This window comes from Melanotaenia boesemani, chromosome 3 (genome assembly GCF_017639745.1).
Source record: "Melanotaenia boesemani isolate fMelBoe1 chromosome 3, fMelBoe1.pri, whole genome shotgun sequence".
In the NCBI taxonomy this organism is placed as follows: Eukaryota; Metazoa; Chordata; class Actinopteri; order Atheriniformes; family Melanotaeniidae; genus Melanotaenia; species Melanotaenia boesemani.
The window spans coordinates 35,649,974-35,669,086 of record NC_055684.1 but is presented as its reverse complement, the minus strand read 5'-3'; the positions used below and the strand labels follow the sequence as shown (position 1 = coordinate 35,669,086).

The 19,113-nt window shown below is 37.7% G+C and overlaps 2 protein-coding genes across 2 annotated transcripts; both read left to right on the top strand.

The window, feature by feature from the left end:
* Positions 1-1,674: 1,674 nt before the first annotated feature.
* Positions 1,675-8,092, top strand: ubap1 (ubiquitin associated protein 1). Its single transcript, XM_041980759.1, has 7 exons — positions 1,675-1,838; positions 3,109-3,157; positions 3,311-3,435; positions 3,825-4,634; positions 4,768-4,926; positions 5,418-5,519; positions 5,693-8,092. Exons 2-7 carry the CDS (start codon positions 3,118-3,120, stop codon positions 5,831-5,833), a joined length of 1,377 nt encoding a protein of 458 aa, XP_041836693.1. The 5' UTR covers positions 1,675-1,838; positions 3,109-3,117; the 3' UTR covers positions 5,834-8,092.
* Positions 8,093-9,125: 1,033 nt separating this feature from the next.
* Positions 9,126-19,049, top strand: dcaf12 (DDB1 and CUL4 associated factor 12). Its single transcript, XM_041980758.1, has 9 exons — positions 9,126-9,522; positions 11,287-11,577; positions 12,451-12,729; positions 14,881-14,941; positions 15,083-15,276; positions 15,448-15,513; positions 15,702-15,864; positions 16,675-16,853; positions 16,988-19,049. The coding sequence occupies exons 1-9, from the start codon at positions 9,463-9,465 to the stop codon at positions 17,144-17,146; spliced, it is 1,452 nt and encodes a 483-aa protein (XP_041836692.1). The 5' UTR covers positions 9,126-9,462; the 3' UTR covers positions 17,147-19,049.
* Positions 19,050-19,113: the final 64 nt, after the last annotated feature.

Here is a 19,113-nt window from a genome sequence, read left to right as displayed (position 1 = left end):
AACAGACAACAATATGTGCAAATAAATAACAATAAGTCTGATATGCTACAGGTAACATGTGGGGTCCCACAAGGACCAGTAATGGGTCCTAAACTGTTTATATTGTATAAAAATTATATTTGTAATGTGTCAAAATTGTTTAATTTGGTTTTGTTTGCTGATGACACAACTTTGTTTTCCTCTGGTGGAAACCTGGACCAGTTTCTGGATGCAACGCTAAAGGACTTGGATGCTTTGAAGTGATGGTTCAGTGTTAATAAGTTATCTCAATGTCAACAAAACTAAGTGTATGATATTTGGAACCCGTAAAGTTAACACCAAGATAAAAGTCATGGTATAAAGCACTAACAAGTTTATGAAAATAAATTCCTGAGAGTTTCCGTAGATCACAAATTATGTTGGAAATCTCATGTTAATTACATTAAAACTAAATAATCAAAGTCTGTTGCTATATTGAACAAAACTAAAGATGTTCTTAATTTAAACTCATTGTATATGTTTTACATAACTTTCATACTTCCACACATCATGTATTGTGTGGAAGTTTGGGAAGAACATACAGTATAAAAAACCCACAAATCAAATTATTTTTGCTGCAGATGAAAGCAATTAGGCTCATAAAAAGAGGCAACACATTAATTATTCTTAATCATAAATGTTATAAATTTTATAAATTTATTAATTTTATAAATGTGTATACTTGAGAATTGCTTCTTTGAAATTAGAAGAATATATATATATATATATATATACGTTTTATATTTGTATTATCTAAAGTTAAAAGGAGCTGATTGAAAGATTGATTTAGAAAAAGGGTGGGTGAAATAAGCCTGCCTTTTCGGTCCTGGTTTTGTTTTTTTATTTTTGTTTGTTTGGGACACATATGTTGTGCTTGATGTTTTAGTGTGACATAATAAAGAAAGAAACATATAAGTATATTTTCATTTTATCTTAGTTAGATACATTGCCTATATTTGCTTTCTTCATTTTCATTTAACATCTCTGGACATATGTTTGGATTATATATGGTTATTCTTATTAGTTTAGGGACATAGTGTTCTTATAAAAGAATAAACAAATGAATAAATGAATCAATAAAAACTACTTCCAGTCCTTTATACTTCAAAATGTGTTTCGACATTTAAAATATACGATTGTTATGTATAAAATAATATATAAAATATCTTGGCCGTGAATGAATTTGAATTATTCAAAAGGTCTAACTGAGGTCATATATAAAGATATTTTTTCATTTAATTTGTTTATTGAAAACATTTACACTGTAAGGAAACATACTTTTAACCTATTTTCATTCTTACTAAGACCTAACCAATCTGCTAAACATGTGCTGTGCTTAGATAATACTGGCACAATTAGTCATATAAAAATATTCTCTATGTTGAGTTGTTTTTAACAGGATAAAATAATGTAGGCTGAAGCTTAGAGTAAAAAAGTCAAGCAAGTCATTGTAATCATGACAATTACCAGAAATATTCTTCTCAATACAAATCATTAAATGTGGTTATTTCAATTAACTAAACATGCTGACAAGCCTTTTTTAAATTTAATAATAATTTAATAATTTAAATTTGGACATGTCCTCCTTGCTGAGTTTCTAGTGAACTATTGCGTATCGCAGTCTGACGTTATGGACGTGAGTGACATCACACAGGAACCAGTGTAGAGAGCTTGACAAATCAAGATGGCGCCGTACGCCAAAGCAGGAAAGAGGTTTCAGTTTAAATAAAACTGATTCCAGGCACACAATAAAACTCATTCTGAGCCAGCGCGATTAAACATCGTGGGGATTTTGAAAGGACAAGACGGAGCAGATACGGGTGAGAGGGCTCTGTTTTTATATGCGAGATTAATTTTATGCGAGGGGCGGTGGCAGCAAAGGCATCAGTCTGTTAGCCAGCACGTAACGCTACAGCCAGGCCACAGGCGAGGCTAAGCGTATTAGCATAACTGTGGAATTCCCCCAAGACATTCTTTCAGTGTGTGATCGCTGTTGTCGTGTCTTTTTATTTATTTTGTCGGTCTTATGTTTTCCATATGTCAACTAAGTGAATGTCATTTCTCATGTCGACTTAAAAACTTCCACTTGTAAAGTTAGCTGTCAGCGCGTCAGGTCAGGAGTAACTGAAGATAGCTAGCTTGTAGCTAATTACAATTTTAAGTGACTATGCCGAACTTTACTGTGTTCGATAAGACCTTTTTGAGTCAAGGGAGACAGCTGAGGGCGTTGAAATAATTCATTTATACACACAGAAAAATCTGCCTTAAATAGCGAAGACATGTTTTCATTGTCATCATCTGATGAACAGTTTTCATTAGGTAGGTGGAGTTTAACCTTCCCAACTCAGCAAACACATCTCATCTCAAAAAGTTGTCACGTGCTTTTGAGGTTATCACTGATATCGGGAATAATAACAGTAACCTGTCTTAACACTATTAGATTAAGTACATACTAAGCTGTTAAATAGCTGCGTAGAGCTACAACTTGTGGTAAAGAGGTGTTATATAACCTTATCCCCAACTACTATTAGCTACTAACTATAGAGTAACTACTAAAGTTAACACTTAAGAAATCCGAAAGACAGAGACGTGCTCTGATCACAAGATAGCAACTTTACTAGTCATGTGTGACCCATGACAGATTGGTGCCACTGGCATTCAATTTGAGGCGTAAGCTCACAAAGCATGAACTGAAAGATGCAAAGAGAAGTTAAACTTGTTTTCACTGATGTGGAAAGTACTGGCAAGATTCTAATTATATCTCAGTAAGTTTAATGTGCAATGATTATTTTAAAATGTACACTTTTGTTTTGCAAATCAGCTAAGTATTTGGATCCTTTTACTTAAACTGAGACCAAAGTTCTGTTACACAGATTGGAAGAGTTTCCTCGGTCTTGATAATGTCAGGCAGTGTAAGCGAATCAATAAATAGTAAAGCAAATGTGGGACAAATGTGAGCGCCATTTTTCGTTTTCTTTCATATGTTTTGATTGTTCAGTCACTATTGTGTGTGTAGATATATTGCTTAAAGTTGTTAGCTTTGTTTATTGAACACAACACGGCACAGTCACAAAACATTTTGATTTTCAGAGACTATAAATGGCTGCGAGGAAGTCTGGAACAGATGCATACAACAATGGCAAGAACTTCCTTTTATACTTTATTAGCTTTACTCTCAGACTACTTTTTTGTCTTATAATCAAAGTTTATGTTCAATGTCGGTAAGGTGTTCTGGTTCCAGTGTCTGTTCTCCTCCTGTATGGCCCATCTGCTTTTCTTTTTCTGTTCACAGGACCCATCAGCTACCTTGATGATGTTCCTTTTAAGATAAACGATAAATTCTGCTGTCCAGCCAAAGTGGGATTACCTGTTGGTTTCTGTATGCCAGACTGTGGCTCTATTCTTGTGGACACGCAGGTTAGTCACACAGGAAGGATGGCTCTTTTGCAAGAATTTAATGCTTTGAAACTGAACTTATAATTTTGGCTTCCAGCTGTTCTGAAAACAAAGTAATCAAGATAAAACAATCCATGTGCTGTTTTGAAATTATTCTTTTGTTTTGTCTTGTGTTAAATAAGTAAGTAAATGCACCCATTTTTGGTAATGCAGTGAGCCTTAATTTTTTTTCCAAAAAGCCTAAACTTGCTCCTTACAAATCTGTGGCATGCCTATCTCATCTTAGGCCAAAAAGAAGAAAAGAGAGTTTCTAATCAGCACTTTGGTCTTTATAAGTATTGCAACAATAATTAAATCAGTTTTTTATTTGCTCATTATACTCATTCTTCCACTTGCCTCCTTGTGAACAGTATGACTTTTCGTTGGAGAGGCGTAGTGCACGCTGGGGGATAGAACTTGCTGAAGTCAGAGCAGCACAGGCCAGAGCAGAAGAAGCTGCAGCCAAGCAGGAGGCAGAGAGCAAGGATTCTTTGGCCAAGGCTCAGGACAATGATGATGGTGGAGGGAAGAAAACCCTGTCTGTTGCAGAAGACCAGGACCCTCCACCACCAGCACTGAACCCCGTACTGGCAGGGCTGAGCCATAATGCCATCCTTACACCACTGCCTGCCCCAAGCTTTGGCCCTAGGAAAACCCAGCCAAGCACTCCTCAGACACACAGTCTCAACTTAGCAGACTTTGAGCGGGAAGAAGACCCCTTTGACAAGCTTGAACTCAAAACGTTGGATGATAAAGAAGAGCTAAGGTGTATCCTACAGAGCCAGCCTCAGCCACCTCCCTCTGTATCATCACCAGAGGCCTCTCAGCAAGGGTCAACATCACGTGGAAACAGCCCATCTCCCCCCAATACCAACACCAGCTTCTCAACCAAACCAGGCTTTGCCCACAAACCCAACGGGTTGGTTGCCTTGCTGGATATGGACAGAGTTGGACATCCTGGACGAGTGGGCTTTGACACAGATGACCGGCCTTGCAACATCCGCTCTCTGTCTTTTCCCAAGCTTTCTGACCCAGAACCAGTGAAATACAGCCCATTTCCTGCACCCATCCCTGGCCCCCGGCAAAACCTACCTAACGGCAGCCCGCCGACCCTACCAAAAACACAATTTATTGTTGCCCCTGAGACATCCAGTCACAACAAGAGTGGTACACCAAAGCCTGTGAGTGTCGGAGAACATATAACATTCTGTATGTGTGCAAAATATCTGAGTGATATTACATTGAATATTAACAAGGGTTGGGCAATAAAATAATAATTGAACCTGTGGATATTCACTAATGCTTTTATTCTAGACTAACCCAGGATCAGGATCTTCTGGTCTGCCGTGTGGTGGAGCCCTTCTCAGCATGACGCCCAGCGAACGCCAGTGTGTGGAAACAATTGTGGGCATGGGATACTCTTATGAGGGAGTCCTACGGGCCATGCAGAGACAGGGGCAGAATGTGGAGCAGGTGCGACTCCCGCTCACGTCAGTGTGCAGAAATAATTTTTAAGATATTTGAAAACATTGTGTCTGTAAATATAACGCTAGATTAAAATAAAGGTCTTTCATTGCTGTGTCTTTTATCTTACAAGTACTGGAAATGGATCAGGTTCAGTACAAAAAAGTATGACATAAAACAACAGTGTCCTGGTCAACCATGGCCAAGTTATTATGGAAACGGTCAGGTACAACAGGGTCTGCTGGGTCTTGTACGGTATATAAGAGATGCAATCTAGACCAGTTTATTGATTGTAAACTTGTGCTTGCATACATCACGAAGACTAAGGTTAAAGACTTTAAATAAACAGATCATTTACATGAGGGGTTTTTGTTTCTTGTTAAATATAATCTCTAAGAGAATTTTTAAACACTGAATTTGCGTTTTTATTATTTATATAAGAAGTATGAAAGCTAACACTGTTATTAAAATGGTTAACATTCACTTATTGTCTGTCTAAGGTACTGGACTATTTGTTTGTTCATGGCCGTCTGTGTGAGCGAGGCTTTGATTCAAGCGCAGTGGAAGAATGTTTAGAGATGTACCAGTGTTCAGAAGAAAAGGTTTGTACATTTTTACTGCTAGATTGCTGTACCTCTTATAGCAAAATTGAAATGCATAGTGTTTATATGTTTGATATTCAGTTAATTGAAAGGCTGAAAAGTTTGTAGACTGGATAAATTGATAATCTTATGAAGTGTTTGCTTATTTACTTTTCCCCCTTCATCCCTTGCAGGCCTTGCAGTTTCTTGAGCTCATGTCAAGATTTGGTGAAATGGGATTTGAACGAGATGCCATCAAAGAAGTGCTGCTAGTCCACAACAATGATCAGGACAAGGCTCTGGAGGATCTGATGGCCCGTGCCACAGCTAGCTGAACCAAGCCAGTCAGCTAACCAAAGCTCTAACCAGGGCATGCCTCCTGTTACCACCAAACAGTCCCTTTCCCCCAACGTACTTTATCTCACCATGCCCTGCCCTTGCCTTGGCTGTAAGAAGGGACAGCTGGGAGACTTATTTCTCTCTGTGCTAAAACATATTGTGTGTCAGCACTTCTAAAAATTTGTGTGCCTAGATTGGAGGGAGTTAAACTGTTGCAATATTTCATGGTTGTTCTGGGACTTGGTATCGCTAGTTTATTCAAGAACATGAGGAATGACTGATCTGGGAAAGAGAAACTGGAAGATTTGGGCTGTGGCATTTGGATGCTGTGCTGTTTTGCTTCTCTTGGAAGTGTTTCTCTGAAAGCAGGTAAAGCTGCAAAAACTCGATGCAGAGGAGCTTGTGACAGGCCTCTGTGCACGTCAGCAAAAAAACCAGTGTGAACTTCAGAAGTCCTAAATGACTAAGCTGCCATCTTTCACTGCTCTCTGCAGATCTAGTAAATGCTGGTTGGGATCGGGAGCTAAGAGGAGGCTCTCTCAAACTGTACCAACCTGCATTTAACATAAAAGGCACAGCCATCAGACAGACCTGACTCAAGAAGTGTCCTCTGAGCTGTTGTGCCCCTCATCTATTTCTGTTTTACTTTCTGCTTTCATTCATTCATGTCTTGTATTTTGGGTTTTTTCTGTTCATTTTGGGCACTTTTTCCATGTCAGTTTAAAGATTGCATTTCTTTGCTTTCTGTTTTAGGGATTGCATAATAGATTGTTAGTAATTATAACTCCAAATAAGAGAGTACCAGTTGTACTCTTCAATCTGCACTGGAATAGGCTACAACAGTGGGGAGGGGGGAGATGGGAAAAGTTTCTCGGGGAAATTTAGAAATATCCCATGACCCGTTGTCACTGATGTGTCACATACTGCACAGGCAGACACCTTTCATAATTCACATTTATTTAAAATAGTACACTGACACTTTGATTTAAGAATAAAGCGTTTAAAACGATAATGTAAGATATGTTAACTTACAAATGTGATGCTATAAACTGTCATGATGAACGTTTGTTTGCAGAGTGGAAAAGAGTGAATGGTTAAAAAAAGAAGAAAAAAAAAATGAAACCAGATGTTAAATGAGGGTTGTTTTTGCAGCCGCACCACAGTGCAATAGATATTTCATGTTGTGTGACTGTTGACTGGCACTTTGAGCCTCAAATAATTGTTGGGAGAAACAAAATGGTATTTAAGCCTTGCTGGAAATTTGGCATAAAGTAGTGATGAGTTGATTTAAATGATTTCTATCATTCATTCTTTAATCGAACTTTGGTTGTCCAATCTTTTTCCTCATGTCTTTCTTTTACTTCAGTTAACATCACCTCAGTTCTAAATAGATTTTTAAAGTCTTAATTTACCACATTTTGATTGAGTGCAGTTTTTTGTTTTTTTTTTTGGTATGTGATAATGGACCTCCTTAGTTCCATTTGTTCAAAAGCATGTCTGCTCAGTTGCACCAGGAGCAAAGATTTTTCATGGGGATTGTGAGAGGCATGGTAACAGATTAAAAAGTAAGCAAAATGTGACTGAAAACTGGCACTTTGCCCCAGACAGGTCTTGTACTTTGTTCCAGTGTTCCATTGCGAAGAAAGCTTTTCTAACCACCGACCAGTTTGAGAACAAACCAGTGAAACTGTGTTTAATTGCCAATTTGTTTTATTAAAGTGACCTATTCTTTGCAGAGTATAAACTACGAAGTCACAGTTACAGTAAATTAACTTCCAAAATGACACATTCACACACATACACAAAGACTTGTGTCATAAATTTGTCTTTGACTCAAATTGAGCCATTTTTCTGGTGTTTGTAGACTTCGCATTCCTGGTGTAGAGGATTAAACATGTCATTGTTCAGATGTCATATCAGACTTGGTACAACTACTTTTGCCAGCATTTAAAGTCTGATAATTGACAAGGGAATTTTTATTTTAGTTGCCTTTTTTAAACATTTCCATAATAAAGTAGAAAGGTCTACTTATCCAACAGGATAAAAAAAAAACAAAACCAATAAGTGATATTGTTTCCATACTTAACTTAAGTGCAGTAAAGTAACGCATCTCTTCTCAACTCTTGTTAGCGATGAATTGGGCCAGTTGCAGTATGTAAATTTCTGAACCGCCTATAACTGGTTTCTCATTTCCATTCTGGTCCTTCAGTTGTACTTGTTGTAAGTTCCTTTTAATTAAAGGAGTACATTTATGATTTTATATATTGGATTAATTTCTAAGACACCACTTAACTAATGAATTTGAATTATTTTTATGAAAAGGTTTAGTGAGCTCAGTGGTATACCTCAGCCTCATATTATTTACAAAATGTTTAACTTCCTAGTGATTATTATTTGACAACTCCACATGGTTAAATGTGCACATCTTTCCACTGGTGGGACTTTTGAGTGTTGCTGCTCTATTTGAACTCATCTTAATATTTGATCTCAAGTATGATAACGTATTAAAAGTGGTACATGAAGCTGGAAAGGAATTACAGCTCTTTTTCCTCACACTGGTCATTTCTAGTGCAAATGTTTTTTTGTTTTTTTTTTTTGTTTTTTTTTTTGTTTGTTTTGTTTTTTGGGCTTAAAGATGGCAACAATACTCACGATTGTCTATCTAACTATTGTCAGTGGCAACTGGAAACGTCCAACTGTGAGGCCTAGCCTGCATTAAACAAAGGCCTATAAGCAACAGACCAGGGGCCATATACAGCCTTTCTGCTGTAATCCGCGAACTGAGAAATGTGCAAAGTCATCTTCAACATCAGTTTACAGCTCTGGGCTGACATTTTACATAGTGTTTGACATCTGTGATCTCAGATTTATTCAACAATCATACGTTAGTGTGCGTACAATGCTATACCCATCCTTTGTTTAATTCAAGAATACCACGGTTATACAAATTTATGTTTGAAAGATGACGTCACAAAAGTCTCTAGTTGACCGCTTAAAATGTATAGCATTAACAATAACAGGATCAAAAACAGATAACCCTCAGTGGCAAGCCTCATTTGTCTAAACCGAGTGAATTTAACGAATATTTTGCCAATAGCAAAAACATAGTTTTTTCTTTCTAATCGTTGCTTGTACTGATATAGTGCATACTTGTAGATGCATTACATATTATTTGTCAATGACTCCAAATAAAACAGTCGTCAGATCAATGGTGTCATGCAATTAGCTTGGACGAGCACGCATGACGCTCACGTTCACGTACGACCTTGTTGTTGTTGATGTTTAATTTGAGTGCGGCTGCGCACTGCTCAATGCTTTTGCCGTTGCTGCTGACGCGACTTGGCAGGGAGAAACGAATGTGAACCCTAGATTTTAGCTATTGAACGTGTCGAAACTGAACAGTTTCTACGGCAGAAGTATTGTTTTATTTAGGAGGCTAGGGGAGTAAGCTAACTTAATCTTAGCTTGCGACTGACGATTCTCTCCCGTATGTGGTCGCCCTTCCTTATCGTCGGAAACTGCCAGTGAGGGCCAAGGAACAAAATAGCATATCGCCATTATATGATCCAGTGTCCAGCGTCACTTTTACCCTCCATGTGGGTGAGGGAACTGTGTGTGTCAGATTATGGCGAGAAAAACAGTTAGCAGGAAAAGGAAGACAGGAGAGCCCAAGGACCAACAACAGGTAGGCGGAAACCGGTTGTTTTAGCATGCTAACTAGCATTATGCTATTCCGAGTTAGCTCTAATACGCTGTGTTGGCGTCAGAGCATGAACTGCATTTACATGTCCAACCACTGCTTTACAGTTGCTACAAACGAACCAAACAAAGTGCGTTTGTGTTTAAATAGTAATGTGTTTTTCTCCTTATATCACAACTCGATAGGGTTAGCACGGCATTTTAGCCAACGGTAATCCGTTATCATACTATTGCTAACGTTAGCCAAGGGGTAATGTACTTTATCTTATTAGGACTATTGTTTAGCATAAATATGATCAAGTTGCCTGATTTTTGGTAGCTCGATAAAACTGGTAATCATATGCTTTATAAGGGTCCTCACATGGCCATCGAGAAGAAATTTAATTGAAATAGCTAAATGATGCTAACCGACATCTATCAAACGTCAACATTTGTTTACACGTTAATTGTCAGCTAGTTGGCTCCAACTATTTATATAGCAACCTTTATAAAGAATTATACGACCATTCTTAAGCTCAGACGCAGCACTAAAAATATCCGTCAGTGTAGACCCTAGTCAAATCCAGAGAATGGTAAACGTATTTTGTCTCCCAAAGCTCAGAACTGTTACACAATGTACAATGGGTATGAATAATTAGGGCAGGATGAAACAATTAAGGAACAACATTTGGGCTTTGTCTGCTTTACATTAAAACAAATTATGAGGCCTTAAACTGATTGTTTGTGGTCCGTCAATTGAGTTAAAACAAAAGTATATTTGTTTTTGACTGAATATCATTCACAATAATGTGATTGGTTACTGATATACCCTTGCAGAAGAAAATGCTGTTCTGCACTCCTCCCTTCCCCTGATAATGTTTGCAAACTTACTTTGTAATTAGATTAGAAATTCATAAAACGTTTGAATCCAATGGTGAATTACTTTACATTCATACAGCATGATATGCTCTGCCAAGTTTTCTGTTACCTGTTTGATTTGCTGGGATTCACATCTTAAATTATGTGAATATTTTAACAAATTACAAGTCTTTTGTAAAATAGTGTTTTAGCTTAATTAACAAAATTTGATAACTCTTTAAGATAGAACAAAATCATATGACAAGGAAATTATCTGGAATGCTATTTACTGAAGCTGCTTTGTTTTAAGGTTGTAATCAGAGATGTAAAGAGCACTTTAAAGTACAAGTTGAATTTTTTAATTTATTTGGCTATTAAAGTCTCGGTAACAAGCCACTTTGTACTGCAAGGCAAAGTGAAGGTTTGAATGAATGAATGAATAAATGAATAAATAAATAAATAAATAAATATATATGGAACAAATTAGACCAGGAACTAAAAGATTGTACAACTTTGAAAAGGTTTAAAAACATATTTAAGACAAATGTGATTAAACATTATGAATCATGTGAATGTAATTATCAACAGTAAATATGTGTATATTTTCTAAATCCTATTATTGTATGCATGTCATGGTAGCTATTTTTTTTATAGTTCAACGTAAACTGATTTGGGGGTGGACGTTATAAGCTTTTGCTTCTGCCTACATACCCTTTTCAGACTGTCTTTAAGTTTTCCTTTTACAAGAACATACATTGTATGTATCTTTTTCTTGTCTGAATAAACCGAACTGTAGACTAGCTTCTCCCCAGTTTAACCTAAAACACAAAAGTTGATAACTGCTTAATTGCTTTTGACTTGATAAAACTTTTGTGCTTTTTCTACAAATAATCTTTCCCACCTGACTCCATAGCTGGGCTGGTGTCAGGCACCACACAAGCGGAGCCGTGTTTCTTGTTCATCACGCCATGCCCATCAGTGGTGGTGCAGTCGGCGCTCCGTGGTGTGCGCCCTCCGGGGCCGGGAGTTCAGACCTCAGCAGCAGCATGAGTTGCGGCTGCAACGAAGCCTGCGTGGCTTTGCAGCAGGCAGGCTCCCTGGGATCCTCAAGGAGAGGGAGTTTTCTCTGGGACGACTCAACAAGGTGTTTGCTTCGCAGTGGCTCAACCATCGGCAGGTGGTGTGTGGAACTAAGTGCAACACGGTGAGACTTTTTCTTTTTTGTTCTTGCAAACTTGTTTTAGTGAGTGATAAATTTCCATGTATTTCTAACATTTTATACTAAGCAGGATAATAATGAATTAGTGAGTTTACATGCATTTAAAACCGTGAACAATTTTTTTTTTTTTTTTTTTTTTTTTTTTTTAAGAATAATCATTAAAACCAGCTTAATATTGGCCTGTTTTGAATAATCTGTGTGTTTTGTAAAGTTATATTTTATCTGATAATATTTCACAAACTTTAGCAGGGTTTTTATAATGGAATTTGTGGAGTGTTATTTGGAAAAAAAAAAAGCTTTAGAATTGCAGAATTTTAGTCTAGTTTTTTTTTTTTTTTAGGCTTTCTGGATTTTCTGTCTGCTCAAGTGAACAAGGCCTGCAAAGCTCCAGAGAATGTGGCCATGTGCCCTGAGGGACTTTTATTTGATTAGGATGCGGTCTTGTTTTAAGCTAAAATATTTAAAATTGGATGCATTGTGAAGGGAGTTCAGGCCTCTGAAGGTTTTATTCATAAGTCACTTATTACTGTTCTATTGAAAGGAATGCAGTCATTTACTGGCCTCAAAGTAAAGAGTCTACTATCCAAGGTGTATAATTTTTAGGGAGAGTTCATTAATTTTTCTCCTAATTTAAACTAATGGTAATTATATAATACTATTTCTATTAATGTTAGTTATTGACTGTCATGCAGATTTTAATATTGAGCTAATATCTGTTATTTTCAGCTCAGGTAATATGACCTGAGCCTTAGTTATTCATTCAGATTAGTGGACCAGATTATCTGTACTGGTCCCTGAGCCTTGATGTTCTTCCTGTACATTTTTGGCTAAACCAGCATTTTTTTTTTTTACTTACAGCTCTTTGTCGTTGATGTCCTGACTGGACAGATAACACGCATTCCAATGTTGAAAGACAGGGAGTGTCATGATGAAGGCTCTGGGGTGGTAAGCACCGTGGTGGCCGGTCGGCATTACCACCCAACAGGAAGCTCCCGCACCCGGCTGGACCATCAGGGTTGTGGGATTCACGCGATTGAACTCAACCCCTCAAGAACACTGCTTGCTACTGGAGGAGACAACCCCAACAGCCTAGCCATTTACCAGCTGCCAACTCTGGACCCTGTTTGTGTAGGAGATGTAAGTGTTTTGATCTGTCCGACTTCACCGAAGTTATGCAATTCTAGTTTCTAATCTATCCAAGGTTCATTGTGTTGTAATTCGTTTAAATTATATCACAGCATGAAAAGCTAAAGTGTGATGCATAACATTGTGGATGAGCTAGGTCCTTATAGGCGCCTAGGTCAACTTAGTTAAACCAGTCTGCAAAACAGATATCAATTTATGTCTTAGCCATAATTACACCTGAGTGGCATGTGTACATGATACACACAGACTGGTACTCACCTTTGCACATCAGCATGTAACTTGTGATTTAAAACACACTCTGTGTAAGACACACAAAAAAAAAAGCCAATCTGATTGGGTGTGCGTGCAAGCCCTCAGATTTCTTTACTGAATAAGCAGGGTTCCTTGATAAGAATTGTACAATGTGTAAGATTTAAAGATCAGACTGTTTTGCTCAGGTTTTCCTGCGTCAGAGAACCTTACAAACTACTAGATGTTTCACTAAAGTTATACATGGCAACTTTAAAATGTCACAACCTTGCTTCGACCTTGAAGTGTTAATAGACTAAGATCTGATTTACAACAGCCACATCATCAGAATTTAAAGTTTTGTCTCTCGAAAAGACCAGGAGAAACTCATCCATGCATTCATCTTCAGTAGACTGGATTACTGTAATGGTCTTTAACAGGACTTCCCAAAAAGGGCATTAAACATCTGTGGCTCATCCAGATGCTGCTGCTAGAGTTTTAACCAGGACTAAGAGATCTGAACACATTACACCAGTTTTAAAATCTTTACACTGGTTTCCAGTCAGTCACAGAATAGATTTTAAAACGCTACGTGTTGTTTAGGCCCAGAATACATCAGAGAATATAAATACTAGAATACAAGTGGAACAAACTGCCAGTGGAAATTAAACTTTTAACAAATGTAGACACTTTTAAATCCAGGTTAGAAACATTTCTTTTGTCTTGTGCCTATGCATGAAGTCTGCACGGAATATTTTATTTTACCTAGACTGCTGCTTGTCAAGTCAGACGTTTAGCAAAATGGAAATCAGGACTAGTTTAGGTCCTGTTTACACCACAACGCTGAGACCGTGGGTCAGCTTCTTTACCCTCAGCCGGGCGGTGACCTGGGAAAAAGTGATGGCGAACATGTGGTTAAAAGGGGCGTTCTTGCTGAACAAGCCGTCGGATCTGAGCGGGTCATCCGGCTGATGCCCTGGCTGATTGCCCGGTTTAAATGTAGTGAAAACTCCACCCACCGAGGTCGTCGGGTCACCCGGGCGATAAATGGTGCAGACCCAGTAAAAAGTTTGGTTGCGTCCTGGCCTGTTGTTTAAACTGGTAACAGAGTTTGGCGTGGTAAAACTGCAAAAATTTGACAACTGCCTCCAAAGTCAAATTTTCTCTCAACACAAGGGGAGTCAGTGTAAACTGGAAGTGGAATCTTTTGGTGACAATAACGTATTTCACAACATCTTGCACTCGCTCGCTTAGACCCTGCCGTGAAAAGCACAACGGCAGACCTCTGTGTTATGTTTGTGCCGCTGCATATTTTTCATTTATTTGGTCTGTGGAAGCAAACCCTGTTTCTGGTAGAGTACATATGCCATCAGCGAAGACACATGGGTAACTTACGCCAGATAACTAGCGGTTTACACGTATGTTGCGCTGTGTTTTATTATATATATACATAGTTTTCATTTCGCTGTTGAGTAAATGCATTCTTTTGTTTTCTTCCCCCCAAAAAACACAAAGGAAAAATATTTGCGTTTTGCGTGGAAACATTGTGTAAACGGGGCTTTAGAAAATGCCACTGGGGCATCTCTCAAACATTGCTTGGTGCAAGTCAACTTGCAGAGGTTAGCCATCCTTTTCATAAAAAAAATAAAGAGTTGAATAAGATATTTGACCTGATAAAAAAATAAATTAAAAAGGTCAAACATGGCAATTCCGTTTATTAGGTTACTGTTTGCTTTTATTTATTCCAGACCCTTTCAAGTGGAAGTTATTCAGTTTCATAATACATTTTATAACATTTTAATAATATTTCTATAACACTGTTTTAGTTTTTCAGCATTTCTACCTGAAGCGTACAAGATTTGATATTTGTAAAAGAGAAATTTTCTATTAATTCATTCAATAATTTTTTCCCAGGATGGTCACAATGACTGGATTTTCTCCATTGCATGGATCAGTGACAACATGGCAGTATCGGGTAAGTTTCCATGAGCTCTATAAACACTGGACAGCAAGCAGTTGAGGCAGTTTCTGCCCTACCTAATTCAAAGGCAGGCATGTCATTATTTTACAATGTCACTACTTTTGTATATATTTAAAAGTTACATTTTATTCACAGGTTCCAGAGATGGCTCTATGGGTCTGTGGGAGGTTACAGAAGAAATAATGAACCAGGTTCAAAGCAGCCAGAATGAACAGACTGTGCCATCCTATGCCCATATCTCCCACCGAGCTCTCAAGGATATCCCCAAGGAATACACCAACCCATACAACTGTAAAGTCCGTGCTTTGGCCTTCAACAACAGCCATAAAGTAAGACTTATCTTGATGCAGCAACTAGGAAATTATGTTATCATAAAGTAGCCCCCCCCCCCCCCCCCCCCCCCCCTGCCTTATAAACTGCTATCAGTAGTTATTTAAATGGAGAATCTTTCATCTTAGAAAAAATTATATCTAGTTTTTCTTTGCTTTTGCTCTTCTCAGGAACTGGGTGCTGTGTCATTGGATGGTTATTTCCACCTCTGGAAAGCAGAGCATAACTTGTGCAAGGTATAGTAAATGGACAAATAATACATGTTTTTGTTATGTACTCTTACAAAACTAATTCGCTTTTGGTTGTTCTGTATTTTATTTATTTTTTTCAAATTGAGAATGGGATTTTGTTTAATAGTCTACGCTTGTTAAAGTGTACAGTGGTTAGCTCCTTACCATTTGACATCTTTTGTCCATCTTTCCAGATACTGTCCACCAAGCTGCCTCACTGCAAAGAGAATGTGTGTTTAGCATATGGACAGGACTGGTCAGTGTATGCTGTAGGTTCTCAGGCCCATGTTTCCTTCCTGGATCCACGGCAGCCAACACACAGCATCAAGTCAGTTAATTCCAGAGAAAGAGGAAGCGGTAAGACATCTGTACATTTTTTAAAGATCATTAGAAACATGAGCAGGGGGCAGCTGACCTTACAATATCTGTAAAAGATGATTGCATATTAAATACACAGTGATAGTCAAACCCAACTTAGTATGTTTACTTTTTAAATTATAATCCGACAAGGGTGTTGTAATTTCCAGTATTTTCCTTGGTGGTCATACAACATATTAGTGTGTGAAATTTAACAAATTCTGTAGGATATCTGACTTAAAACACAGACTTTCTCTAAAGTGGAAAAAGAGAAACAAATTAAAAATCAGTACACAAGTGTATTTACTTACTGGTAAAAATGGGTTTATTTAAAATGAAATATTTTATATTGTTTTGCATTTGGTTTGCTAAATGAGATTGATCTTTACTTTTCACACAGTCTGACCCCTTGTGCCACAATAATGAACCTTCTCCAGTAACTGTTGATCAGCCTTCCAAATAGGCTTCTTTTTTATGGATGAAGGTCATAGCATTGACATGGAGAATGAAAACATTGGTTTGTATAATTCTTTGGCAGATCAGCTTGTGTTAAATGTTGTTGTCTTGCTTTTTTAACCGCTTTATCTTAAGATTCATTCCACAAACAGAGGTCCAGACATTTTCCTTTTAAACTTTGCTGGTGCATTTTCAAATTCCTAATTTTATCAGTGATTGTAAACCAAACTGCCTGAAATGCAGCAAAACTAAGCCAAACTCATGATGCTACCACCGCCGTGGCAACCAGAGGAGGAAGGGGTAGATATGTCATTTTAAGTAGTTTTTCACTAACATTTTGTTCCCTTGTTGCAGGAATCCGTTCAGTGAGTTTCTATGAGCACATCGTGACAGTGGGTACTGGCCATGGTTCTCTTCTCTTCTATGACATCAGGGCCCAAAGATTCCTGGAGAACCCTTTCAATCCGACTGGTGGTTATCGGAAGGGCTCTGGAGATAGCATCCTCAAGCTCACTACAGGGAAAGGCTGGCTGGTATGCAATTTTTACTCTTTATTATTATTTTTTAACTGTTCCATGAGTGAAGTGTAGCACATATGCTGATTTCTATATATGTTTGTCTTGTTTGATCCCCATAATCTCACTTTTCTGCTCTGCATTGCTTTCAGAATCATGATGAGACATGGAGAAGTTACTTCTCAGATATTCATTCCTTCCCTAATGCCGTCTACACCCACTGCTATGATGACTCCGGCACTAAGCTGTTTGTGGCCGGTGGGCCACTCTGTTCTGGCCTTCATGGCAACTACGCAGGACTGTGGAGCTAGCCTCTCGTTTGTCTTCATCACTCTGTCACTACCTACTCATCCAGATCTTCACTTATCCAGTCCCTCCATCCCTCTCCTTCCACAAGTTTACCTGCATCGCTGTCTTTGCTATCCCTCTTGCTCAACAAAATCCCACTGATTTGCTCACTTGTTGACTCAGGAGCATGACCTTTCACTTACACTATTGTTGCTGTGTATATTTCTATCTACGTGCACACTTTCCCTTCTCTTAAAATGATCTTTTAAAACCTTTCACTTCAGCTTCTGTTTGGTTAATATATAAAAATGTACAAACAATAATTTAAAGAGCTGCAAAGTCTGCCACTGGGAATCTCACTAAACAGTTTCTGAAATCATTAAGAATAAAGGTAAACATGTTCACATCATTTATACATTCACATCCGACCTGCAGGGATTAGGCTGTGGTCTTTTGCTAGCTTGTTTTTTGTATGCAAGAGTAGAGTTAACTGCGGCTTCCTATGTGATAAATGGGTGTCTTTGTGAAAAACTTGTGGAATTTCCTCCTAAAAGTTCATTTTCATTATCTCACTTAAATGGATGGCAATAAAAAAAAGAGAGAGAGGAAGAAGGACTGAAGAGACAATTCATTTTGAAGGACTGACCCGGAGTGCAGTTCAACATTTGATAAAGAATACTTACTGACTGGATGGCTGGCAACAATCACAAAGGACTTCTCTCTTCTCCCGCCAGAAGTAAAACGAGCAAGTGGATTAAAATGAGACTTTGTGTTCATTTTACTCTAACTGAAATGACGTCAAGAAGAAACATTAAGATCGTTAGATGCAGTGTTGTTGCTCTTCTATAATTTAAAATTTGGAGAAAAATTTTTTTTTTATTTTTTTTTTATTGTGATTTGACAGGTTTATATCCCTGCTGATATTCTAAGTTTTGTTTGTATTTATTTCCCCCTCTTCATTTGGTTGGTTAGGGTTGTGTATCCGCTTCTTTTGAAGGATGTGTTTTCTGTTTGACCAATGCTTGTGCTCCTGTTCCCCCTTTTTTTGTCCTCATCTGAAACCACTCTGGTGTTACTAGAGAATTTATTCCAGGATTTTTGTAGAAATTAGGTGTCTTCAAATATGATGATTAATAGATCAAGGAGCCTTTAATCACTGGACTGAAACCCTTCCACAGAAACTGGGGAGAAAAAAATTGTTGCGGCTCAGTTTGATCTTCTCATCTTGAAAGGGTGTAAGGAGAACATTTGGACTTTTTAATTTTTTTTCTCCCCTCCCCCCATTCTTTATACCAAGGAGTGAGTGAATCTGCTCTTTTCCTTGTTTGGTAGAGGCAGGGTAAGTTAGGGTTTTTGCCTTCCTGAAGTCTTTCTGTGAAAGACAGCCACAGGTGATCATAGTTTTCCTTTTCTATATGGAACTTTATCCAGTTTTAATGATGATTGGGGGAAAAAACGCAAAACAAACTATTCTGACCACTTATTGAACAAATAACCAACACTTTAAAGTGTATTTTATATATAAATGTGTATATGTATGTGTAAAATGCATAAGGACAATTGCATACATCTTATGTATATGTCTGAGAAAGTGTGTGGATTATTATGTCTGCTTGGTCATACAGTTTTTTATACACACCTGTGAATGTTTTTACAAATGACTGAAACAGGATATTGTAAAATATTAACATCTGGGGAAAAGAGATAATTCTTTAAAATGAGTAAATAATACAAATAAAATGTATATTAATGTAAAAATTCTCTGTTTGCTGTCTATCCAGAATGAAGTTAAACTCTTGAATTAAGCAGTTTATTAAAAGTTAAGTAGTTTTAGGATGATCGTTTGAATTGTGATATGCTGTTTGTGTGGGCGTCTTCGATTAGCAAGACCATTAAAAAGTTTAAGATTAAACATGCTCATTTAAAGCGTTTTAATGCGTCATTGATTGTAAAAGTAAAGAGTAGATGTATTCCAGTGAGGAGCGTTTGA